General features: G+C 45.2%; 3 protein-coding genes across 3 annotated transcripts in view; 1 reads left to right on the forward strand and 2 right to left on the reverse strand.

Moving 5' to 3' along the window:
- LOC311315406 (rab GDP dissociation inhibitor beta) overlaps nucleotides 1-370 on the reverse strand; it is a gene marked incomplete at both ends in the record, with an annotated part of 5,330 nt that extends 4,960 nt beyond the window's left edge. Inside the window, one exon of the mRNA XM_084446075.1 lies at nucleotides 329-370. Within this exon, the coding sequence (XP_084302201.1) occupies nucleotides 329-370 (42 nt within the window). The remainder of the gene's footprint in view (nucleotides 1-328) is intronic.
- Nucleotides 371-1,840: 1,470 nt separating this feature from the next.
- Nucleotides 1,841-7,488, forward strand: tmem43 (transmembrane protein 43). Its single transcript, XM_084445274.1, has 12 exons — nucleotides 1,841-2,007; nucleotides 2,675-2,821; nucleotides 2,983-3,117; nucleotides 3,285-3,379; nucleotides 3,640-3,689; nucleotides 3,849-3,918; nucleotides 4,042-4,112; nucleotides 4,249-4,376; nucleotides 4,527-4,601; nucleotides 4,906-5,007; nucleotides 5,153-5,270; nucleotides 6,934-7,488. The coding sequence occupies exons 1-12, from the start codon at nucleotides 1,996-1,998 to the stop codon at nucleotides 7,134-7,136; spliced, it is 1,206 nt and encodes a 401-aa protein (XP_084301400.1). The 5' UTR covers nucleotides 1,841-1,995; the 3' UTR covers nucleotides 7,137-7,488.
- A 393-nt stretch (nucleotides 7,489-7,881) lies between these two features.
- Nucleotides 7,882-10,420, reverse strand: LOC311314764 (transforming protein RhoA). The gene is made up of 5 exons (XM_084445249.1): nucleotides 10,327-10,420; nucleotides 9,440-9,597; nucleotides 9,166-9,286; nucleotides 8,944-9,074; nucleotides 7,882-8,594 (listed from the first exon to the last, which is right to left on the reverse strand). The coding sequence occupies exons 2-5, from the start codon at nucleotides 9,593-9,595 to the stop codon at nucleotides 8,421-8,423; spliced, it is 582 nt and encodes a 193-aa protein (XP_084301375.1). The 5' UTR covers nucleotides 9,596-9,597; nucleotides 10,327-10,420; the 3' UTR covers nucleotides 7,882-8,420.
- Nucleotides 10,421-11,008: the final 588 nt, after the last annotated feature.

The following is an 11,008-nucleotide window of genomic DNA, read 5'->3' on the forward strand; positions in this document are numbered from 1 at the left end:
TGGTTATTAAACATGTCATATGGTTATTAAACATGTCATATGGTTATTAAACATGTCATATGGTTATTAAACATGTTATATGGCTATTAAACATGTCATATGGTTATTAAACATGTTATATGGTTATTAAACATGTGATATGGTTATTAAACATGTGATATGGTTATTAAACATGTCGTATGGTTATTAAACATGTCGTATGGTTATTAAACATGTCATATGGTTATTAAACATGTCATATGGTTATTATGCATGTCGTATGGTTAATAAACATGTCCTATGGTTAATAAACGTCATATGGTTTTGGAAAACCATGAGATTGTCTTACCTTCAGTCCGGTACCTAGAATGATGATATCAAACTCTGCCATGCCGGCCGGCTCTCCTCCAAGCCCTCGTCCCTCTCCTCCAAGCCCTCGTCCCTCTCCTCCAAGCCCTCGTCCCTCTCCTCTGGCCCTGCTGAGCAACAGAACTCCGTCACAGACTCAGCAGTGTGTGTGTGTGTGTGTGTGTGTGTGTGTGTGTGTGTGTGTGTGTGTGTGTGTGTGTGAGAGAGAGTCACAGACAGCTCTATACTCTCCCCATGTGATAATCCTCTCTAACGCAAGTGATCAGATTTGTGTGTGTGTGTGTGTGTGTGTGTGTGTGAAAGTGTGTGTGTTTGCATGTGTGCCTGTGCTTGTGTGTGTTTGCATTTGTGCTTGTGTGTGTGTGTGTTTGACTGTATGTGTGCTTGCGTGTATGACTCTGCGTTTGTGCGTGTGTGACTGTGTGTGTACAGTATGTCAGATCAGATCAAATGAAATCAAACTTTATTTGTATAGCGCATTTCATACACAGGCAACACAGTGCGCTTTACAGAGGAGAAAGGACGATGTACATAGAGATCCTACCCCTAACTTTCCATAGGGAAGCAAAAAAAAATAGTTCACCCATTTGATTCAATATAGGAGACCTGTAAAAATGCTTCCCTGACCTTTTTCAACGAGACAATTGAGCAAGCTCAAGTCTATTGGCTAAGAATATTTACAGAGCATTAAACATGGGCTAAATACTTCACAAGAGAGACATGACTATCAGTGGAGTAGATAAATAGTTACAGAGATGTTGCCTACATGGCAGGCCATTATGTGTTAGCTATATCTGTAGTCCACAATAGGATATATATACGTATCTCATAATAAAACACAGTAAGCACTTAGCAGACATGCTCGTGGAAAATATTGAGTAAACTGTATAGCAGCTATAGCATGCTGGAGGCTGTCTCTCTGTGTCTCTTGGTCCTGGCTTTTGGAACTGTTAGGAGTTCAGTACCTGAGGATTTGAGGGATGTACTGGGAATGTAACTAACAAGCATGTCTAAAATGTATTCACATGTGTGACTGTGGAGAGATTTAAAGACTAGTACATTTTCTGAAACTGACAGGTAACCAGTGTAGTGATTTTAAGGCTGGTGTGATGTGTTCCCTGCGTCTAGTCTTAGTGAGGACTCGTCCTGCAGCGTTCTGTATCATTTGTAGTTTAGAAGTGTGTGTGTGCATGTGTGACTGTGCATGTGTGTGACTGTATGTATGTGTGTGTGTGTGTGCGTGCGTGCATGTGTGTGTTTAGGGGGAGGGGGGGGGGGCCGTAAACATTATGGGAGGGGTTTGAAGTCCAGAGAAAGGAAGATGCACTGCTGTAGTAGTATGCATCTCAATTAACTACACTTCCCAGCATGCATAGGAGGGCACAGTGCGTATTGACGTTTTCTGACGCTTTTCTAGCGACGTATATCAAGGGCGATAATACGTTGCTCTTTGCTTCAATTTGAAGTGTCTGTCAGTCATTTGAGTTAACCAGAGAAGGCACTGTTTGCTTAGCCCGTCTACATTACAGAGAGAGTGAATGCTACGCGATCACAGCAAAGCTCTTCGGTCTTCTTCACACGTTTGCTGCCAACTCGACTTTTGGCCGTGGAACCCATCTCACACAACTCTACAACTAGGAAGAGATCATGTCGACACCAGTAGGCGCTTTTATTAACTAATAAGAGATTGACTCTTTTGTCTGTTATATAAATGCATACAGTTAACTTGCGAATAGGTGTGGCTGATTTAATCAGCACCAATGTGTTTTACGTTTATATTTTATACATGTACATGTTAGTCATTTAGTAGATGCGTTTAAGTGCATTTGTCTAGGGACCAACCGACAGTAGGCTACATCGCAGTCATCGTCACTAAAGCCAGGCTAGAGTGTGACTATTCAAAGTGTAGCCTCGTCACTACTGTACTGGTGTCACTTGTTCTTATAGAATACTTTACTGACAAAATGTATTGTAGCTTAAGTCACTTTGGATACGCGTCTGCTAAATTACTAAATGTAAATGTATTGACGATTGCTCAGTAATCTGTTGTGGAAAGTGCATGAGAACATGTCATTGGAATGCATTTGTGTTTGCAGTTTTGCACGCTGTGTTGTGTGCTGTGCACACAATGCAGCGTGACTTAAACCACAGGCCTATTTATACCATTATACTCGCTATTACTTTGCCACACTGTCAGTGTTCTGTTCTGGAATGTTATCATGACCAGCTGTGGGCTAATGTTGTTGCTATGGTTGGATACTCAGACTGAACGTAACTGTTGGAACTGAATGTGCTGAACCAGCCTCTTGCTGTCCGTGTTTCCCAGTTCCCCGGGGAGGAACATGACCGGCACACGCGCAAGACCAGCCGCGCCGAGCCGGGCTTCCTGGAGCGCCTGAGCGACACGGCGGGGGGGATGGTGGTCGGCGTCGCCGTGTTCGTCCTCTCCTTCTACGTCCTCTTCACCAATGAGGTGAAGAAACAGTTTTTGCAAGAGTGTGAATGATGTCCATGTTCATGGACTTGAAAGTAAGAAGTGCATTATGATAGAAATTCATGTTGTCTGTGCTTTACAGTATATGTGTATTTATGCAGGATAGTCACATCACAATAACAGTTGTTTTCTTCCTTCAGGGAAGGGCCCTGCGAACAGCCTCCTCCCTCGACGAGGGTCTCTCCCTGGTGGTCTCCCTCCATCCTGACTCCAGCCCGGCTGACCACAACAACAACCACTTAGTCCACTTGTCCGCTCCACTACGCACCTCTCAGGTAAACCGCGTCTCCCATCATGCCTTTCACCAGCCCCATCACTCAATAAGAACCGTTTCTCTCTTCCATTCATACATCTACAAGTGAATTGTCACTCACTCCGCTCTGAAGGTTAATGGTGTCTCTGACGTGTCCTCCTCCTAACTGACACCCCTGCCCTCCTACAGCCCCTCCACGACCCAAACTACCGCGTGGCGGTTCAGGCGGTGAAGCTGAAGAGACAGGTGGAGATGTACCAGTGGGTGGAGTACCACGACAGCAAGTGAGTCCTGTCAGAGAGCCTTTAGAGGGCAGGGCCAGGTCCAGCCGGGGCCCCTGGAAACAATGCAGAGACCGTCGACTTAACACAGCTCTCTAGTGTTTGGAGAGCGACGATGACACGTGTGTTCAGTGTCTTCTCCTCAGGAAGGACCGAGTCACTCAGCAGTTCATCGATCACCCGTCCACACCTTCCAAGGCCGGTTTGCGTTTGAACGACTGATCGCGTTTGTTTGTTTGTTTCTTCTCAATCACTCGTCACAGGGACATCGTGGAGGACGGCGAGACGAAGACGGAGACCACATACACGTACAGTGAGTCCTCTAGACGCACTGGTCAACCACATTTACTGTAAGCTACCCATATACAGTAGCTAACACTTTATAAGACGATGAAATAGCGTAATAATAGTCAAAACCAAGTTCTTGGACAGGAAGTCATCGTTTCCACCCTCGTTTGTTCCTTCTCTTCAGATACGGAATGGAAGTCGGAGCTTATTAACAGCAGGAATTTTGATAAGGAAATCGGTCATATCAACCCAAGGTACACATTTATCCGGTCAAGCTTCCCACACCTTGTCCGACCTGCGTTATTTTCATCCACTGGTGTGAATAGTGTTTTCGTACTCTGGTGAACGCACCCCTGATGTTGTCTGTCTTGGCGTAGTGCCATGGCGGTGGAGAGCGTGACGGTGGTGGCCCCTGACGTCCGGCTGGGGCCCTTCTCCCTCTCTAAAGGTGCTGTAACCAACCAAACACACATTCACATGGTGACACACCCGCCCATCTTCCACCTCACCCTGGCTGCAGCCTGCTGGGAGGATTTGGTCAAATTAATTCTGATTCATCGGTCGATTGATTCATTCTTCAATAGGATTGGTGGAGCAGATTGAGAACTTCCAGACCTTGAGTCTCAAAGGCCTTCCTCTTCCTGACACTCACTCCTTTCTCACTATTGACGAAGACTATTTCTACCACACCCAGAACCCTCGCCGACCCGAGGTGAGTTTCACACACAACTCAAACAGAGACACGTATTCTTTCCACCCCAACAATGACCTGCCAAGGACCATTCACACCTACTGAAGGCGTATTTACACATAACTGAGGTGTCTAAATCTTTCCCCGCCTCCTCATGTCTGCTGGGAGCAGGTGGGGGACGTGCGCGTGAGCTTCTCCTACGCAGGGCTGAGCGGGGAGGGAACCTACCCGGGACCAGCCCAAACCGTAAGCACCAGGTCCATCACGTCACATTACATCAAAGTAATTTACAGTAGCTGACGCTTTTATCCAAAGTGACTTACAATAATTGCATTTAATCTAGGAAAAGCCACTGTACTACTATTTGCCAGAACTCACAAGGGCATCTCCTTTCTAAAACTGAGCATAATCTCGTGCTGAAGGCAAAGTGCAAGAATAGCAAACAAAAAATACAGTGTCTCTGTCTGGTTGCCAAGTGGTTCTCGTGGTCAGCTGTTAGTCAACTGTTGTTGTTAGAAAGCGTTTAGCTGAGCACCTGACGTCCCCTCAGGTCAGTGTGGTGGCCATGCAGAGGGGAGAGAACCTGGTGGCCTTTAAGACCCGGGTAGGAGACAGTCTGGAGCTCCTCTACCTGGAGGAACTCTCCGCTCAGGTCGGTGGCTGTTACCATTGGTTGTTTTCTGTTGCTGTGAGGAGCAGCTGTATTGTGGTTAGTTATTGGATGTGGCTTTATCTATCTATCTGTCTGTCTGTCTGTCTGAATAAATAAATATGTATGCTACTCTACTGTACTGTAGGAGGTGTTTGAGAAGGAGCACCAGCACAACACCATGCTGACCTGGGCTCTCCGGGCCGGAGGCTGGGCTCTCATGTTCCTGGGCATCAGTCTGACCACCCGCATCGTCCACACACTGGGTAACACACACACACACGCACACATGTACACACACACATATACACACACACACATATATACACACACACACACACACATATATATACACACACACGCGCACGCGCACACACACATATATATATATATATATATATATATATATACACACACACACACATATACATACACACACACACACACACACACACACACATATATATACACACACACACCACCAGTGTTGGGAGTAACGCCACTACTTCTGGCAGTAACTAGTAATGTAACAAATTACTTTTCGAATTAAAATAACGCAGTTACAGTTATTGACATGCCCGTGCGCATGCATCAACAATCCTCAGCCTACACGTCTGACAGTTCTGTCTATGGTTCTGACAACGTGAGCTCTCTGTCAAGGAAATACAGACATTATTTTTCCCTCCTCGAGATCAAGGACAAAATACTGGTAAAGTGTAATCAATGTGTAGATGCCAATAAGGTGTGCATCAGTTATTCAGGAAAGCACAACTGCGATGTAATTTTTCCTACCCTCGTTCCTCGTTATTATTCGGGAAAAGTTGCAAATGCAATCAATTCTGATCTTAAACAGCTGTGTTGCCGGCAGCAAAATAGCCGAAACTAGCCTACTCCTGATTTCTCTGAATCTTATGCTACGAACAGACACGTTACCTAGAAGCTGCGTCAGTTATCGATTCATATCAAGTTAAAAAATGCCCATTCCTTTTGCAACATAGGCTACTTAGGCTAATAACACATTATTGAAAAGTGATCAGTGACTATATTCTGTATTGGCCTGCGTAGCCTACAGCATGCAGCTGGCTGAGAGCTGACTGCTCTATATCATCTTCTAGGCCTATACATCAACATTAAGCTTAAAAACTGTAGTTTTTACCTACGTGTTCATTTCCCCCATAAAAAATCCCAGTCGAAATATTTAAAAAAGACTTTTGTTAACATACTGTATACGGTAGTCTATCAGATCAGAAGTTTGAGAAGCCTCTCCTACATGGCCTACATGGTTTGAAGGGGAGGAAGGTTTGAGGTCACTGGCCAGAGATAAGTAGGTAACTAGGAGTTATTGTTAACCAGTTGAAAGCTGTGTACCCTTTGTTAAGCATAAGGCTACACATAATAATAATAATAATAATATACTATCGCGTGTGCATTAATAACTGAAAAGTAACGCAAAAGCTACTTTCCCAGTACCTAGTTACTTTCTATATGCAGTAATCAGTAAAGTAACTACTACTAATAGTAATTGTAACTAGTTACTAATTTTCAGTAACCTGCCCAACACACAACCACTCTCTCTCACACACACACACACACTCTCTCTCTCTCTCTCTCTCACACTCACACACACACACACACACACACACACACAGTATCCTGACTACACTCACACAATATCTTGACTACACACTTTATGTAGCTATTGGACATGATAATGTTGATACAGGTATCTCATTCACCGTGCTAAAAGAACACACCTCTCAAATCACCATCAGCATCTGTTCTTTACACTGTACTCATCTTTACACTGTACTCATCTTTACACCGTACTTATCTTTACACTGTATTCATATTTATACTGTGCTCATCTTTACAATGACTGTACTCATCTTTATACCGTACTCTTCTTTATACTGTACTCATCTTCCACAGTGGATTGGGTCCCTCTCCTGAGAGAGCTGGTGGCTCTGGGGCTGAAGCTGTTTTCCCTGTGTGTGTCCTGCTCCCTGTCCCTCCTCACCATCTCTGCCGCCTGGCTCTTCTACCGCCCCCTGGTGGCCGTGGCCCTGGCTGCAGCGGCTCTGGTCCCCGTGCTCATCGTACGCTCTGGCGTCCCGGCCAAGAAGCACCAGTGAACCCTGGAGAGCCTCAGCGTTCCCTCGCTGCCTGCCATCCTCACGTTGCACTTAATGAGATTCTGACTTCATCATCTGGTCACCTTGTCCTTAATGAGCTCTCCTACTGTACTGCATCATCTGGTCACCTTGTCCTTAATGAGCTCTCCTACTGTACTGCATCCAGGTATTTGATCGCACCTCAATCCACAAAGTGAAATAAACGTTTGTGTGACAAGATGTGAAATACATTTGTCCAGGTTGAGTATTGCTTAGAATAATCTGATGATACCAAAGACACAACTGCTACGTGAAGGGATGTTAAATAATGTGTACGTCACCATTTGAATGTATCCGTTTTGTAACTTGAAATCAAATAAAAACCTTTTTGTACTGATCACTGGTAAAAATTGATAAGGAAGATGGAGGAACACCCAAAGGTTAGATGAGGTCCTGACCGACAGGAGGCGGTCATCCAAAATATAAAAAGAGAAGGGAAGTTGAACACTATTTGCTCCAGATACCTTTTCATCACTCGGTGCCCTTGTCAGGGTACCAAAAGTGAGTGAGTGACAAAACGTTGGTATTTATTGTATATAAAAACATGACTGGGGCAAATAGCGTGCAACCTTATACTGTTAACTATTAAAAATAGAATTACAGTAGTTGAATTATTTTCACAAGGTACAAAAGAGCCATTTAAAGCTGATATTAAACCACCGTCTCAAGATTCTTACAAAGTTATTTATTACACAAAGATACCAAGTTTCCTTTTGCGTTTTAACAAACTGAGTTTCCAGTCTCATCCATGTCTGCACATGGGAACACATGCGCACGGTGTTTCAGATGAAGCCCATTCACTGTGATGTCATGTGCATAATAACCATTCCATCAAAACAACCAATCAACTGTGGGTCACAGTGTATGGGCACCCCACCCTGATTGGCTGTGGAAACGTTCCACAGGTCAGTGGGCGGGGTTCAAGCACTTCCTGTAATTGGCAGGTATCACACGATAGGTCCCTGGGTTGACCATTCAGGTTACAACTAGGGCTGATATGGCAAATTTACTTATGTTAAAGTACAAAAAAGAAAAACATTTTTTTCCATAAACTCATAATTGAATACTGACAAAACTGACTATTTAACTTGCTTAAGACCAAAAATTAAAAGCATTACACCTTTAGTAAAAACTGGAGGTGAGCACAGTCTTTATGCGAGGGGCAGAGGAGGAGTAGACCTAGCTGCTTATTCCCTGTCCAGCCCCCTGCCCTCCTTGTGGGAAGCTGTCCTTGCTGGCCTCCGCTCACAGTAAAAGACATTTACTGTTCTTCTTGCCCCGCCGGGCCTGTAGTGCCGCCCTGGTGGCCATCTCAAACACTTCCCTCACGCCATCCTTAGTTTTCGCAGAGCACTCCATGTATCCAAAGGCTCCGATACGGTTGGCCATGTCGCGGGCCTCCTCTGGCTTCACAGGCTCCTGGCAGTCAGTCAGGACACACACACGCGCACACGCACGCGCGCGCACACACACACACACACACACACACACACACACACACACACACACACACACACACACACACACACGGTTGGAGATGACGGGAGCGCGCTATGACTAGCAAACCTCTCATGATTTTATTCCAACATTGGAAATTTGTCTGCGACAGTGAAATCGGGTGAGAAGTCGGTTGGTGTAAGGCTGCCATTAGATGAGTGATTTGAGATTTAGATGAATGAGCGGGTGAGAGGGAGGTAGGGAGTCGGAGAGGGAGTGTATGTATATGTGTGTGTGTGTATGTGTGTGTGTGTGTGTGTTGCAGACGTACCTGCTTCATCTTGGCAAGCTCCCTACGAGTGTGATCATCATTGCGCAGGTCCTTCTTGTTGCCCACAAGGATTATGGGAACGTTGGGGCAGAAGTGTTTGACCTCTGGAGTCCATTTCTCTGGGATGTTCTCTAAAAAGAGGGAGGGAGAAATCAGGGTCAGTGTGGATGTGAGTTTGTGTTTGTGTGTGTTGTGTGTGTGTGTGTTAGTGCATACACTCACCCAGACTGTCAGGACTATCGATAGAGAAGCACATGAGGATGACATCGGTGTCGGGGTAGGAGAGTGGGCGGAGCCTGTCGTAGTCCTCCTGCCCAGCTGTATCCCATAGTGCCAACTCAACCTGTCAAAACATTTCACACAGAACAACAGTCCACAACATGAAACAGACCCCAGAGTGCCCATAACTTCAGTGCATCAGGCCTAATTCTACAACAGTGACTCAGCAACAGACAAGACAACAGCAACTGGAAGAAAGGTTGAGGTTGTTTTTCACCTGTTTGCTGTCAACTTCGATGTCAGCGACGTAGTTCTCGAAGACAGTGGGCACGTAGACCTCTGGGAACTGGTCTTTACTGAACACTATGAGCAGACACGTCTTTCCACAGGCTCCGTCACCCACTATCACCAGCTTTTTACGAATTGCAGCCATGGCTGAGAGAGAGGGAATAGAGAGAGGAGGGGGGTCATGAATAAAGGGGTGGCTATTATTATTATTATTATTAACCAAGATAAGTTACTCTCAGGCACATCACATCTGTCACTATGGTTTACCTACGGTGAGAACACCCATTAGCTGACAGCTAGGCTACATCATCATCTTGATCAAGTTAACCACACCTGCTCGAACCAAGCCAATGCAAGGGTTGTTAGATTTAACTTGCACATGGGGTCACTTTATTGTTGTATTAGGTAATGTTGGCTGGGTGGCCTAGTTAAAATCAGTTGATGTAGCTAGCAAGCTAGCTGAAACAGCCAAAGATTGTTGGTTAACTCGCTAGCTAGTAAGCCAGCTACCGTCAGATAGAGGTAAACTGAGCATCGAGCTACCTAACATGTCAGAAAGTTCATCTTTGTCTTACTCTAGTATACGTCCATCGTATCAGTGTTGTTGTTAGCTAGCGTACTGCTAGCGTAACGTTGTTGTTAGTAAGGTAATCAAGCGACTGAAGCAAACTATAACGTTAACTATAATAGGCGGAAGTAATAAAGAGGCTAACCAGCTAGCTAAAGTAGCCTATGCAGAATGTAGCTATTGTTGAGCAAGAGCTTAGATACGTTAGGTAGCCAAACTAGCTAGCTAACGTTAGTCAACAAACATCTGTGCGAGTTCTTCATTAACTAGTCAACAACTTAAAAGTAAATTAAGGATGTCTTTCTTACCCGGGCAAAATGTAGCTTAGCTGGCTAGCTTCTCGTTTTCCAAATAATGTCTCGGCCTGTGGCTATGGACTAGACTGGTGAACCAGCGTGTTTGGGCCGAGGGGGGGCGCTCTGCCCTCCGGCAGAGCAGGGTGGATGACGGGAACACGGAATAGCAGAGTACATTAAAGGTACATTGACCTAATTTATATGAGGTGCGGTCAGTCTGTAGATGTAGGCTACCCATAGCACTGGTCTCCAAACGGTCTTCATCAAAACTATGTTTTGGTTGGGTTCGCGGCTATTCAGGGACTGAGGTAGGCCTAATGTTAACGGAGCAAGACAAGTAGCCGTTTCGTCAGCACTTTGAGGTTGTGTCTCAAAGTAGGCTACTTTATGAATAGAATAACAAGACCCGGGGGGCTTTAATCGGCCACACGACACCGCTCTCTCTCATGGGATCATGGGCTGTGCACTCGGGGGTCAGGAGCGCAGCGCGCCTCTGTCGTGGGCTCCTTTCAAATCCTAATACGAGTAGTCTTCAAAATAACAACACGCCCTTGAATATTAATGATTCATAGAGAGCGATTACCCTTATTTCATATCGCCAATAATGCCTATCCATCTCTATCGAAAACGTGGACAATTAACGACTGCAGCGCTGAGTGACACTATACTATCGGTTGTTATCCGACCAGCCTTT

Source organism: Borostomias antarcticus, assembly GCF_949987555.1.
Source record: "Borostomias antarcticus genome assembly, chromosome: 11".
Taxonomy (NCBI): domain Eukaryota; kingdom Metazoa; phylum Chordata; class Actinopteri; order Stomiiformes; family Stomiidae; genus Borostomias; species Borostomias antarcticus.

Excerpts from the sequence above, each read along its gene's own strand:
- tmem43 (XM_084445274.1), top strand. Across the intron at positions 3,690-3,848 it reads GGAGACCACATACACGTACA|ATACGGAATGGAAGTCGGAG; the intron begins GTGAGTCCTCTA and ends CCTTCTCTTCAG. Across the intron at positions 5,008-5,152 it reads TGGAGGAACTCTCCGCTCAG|GAGGTGTTTGAGAAGGAGCA; the intron begins GTCGGTGGCTGT and ends ACTGTACTGTAG.
- LOC311314764 (XM_084445249.1), bottom strand. The coding sequence starts at position 9,595 with ATGGCTGCAATTCGTAAAAAGCTGGTGATAGTGGGTGACGGAGCCTGT. Across the intron at positions 9,287-9,439 it reads TCGAAGTTGACAGCAAACAG|GTTGAGTTGGCACTATGGGA; the intron begins GTGAAAAACAAC and ends ATGTTTTGACAG. Across the intron at positions 9,075-9,165 it reads CGATAGTCCTGACAGTCTGG|AGAACATCCCAGAGAAATGG; the intron begins GTGAGTGTATGC and ends CCCTCTTTTTAG.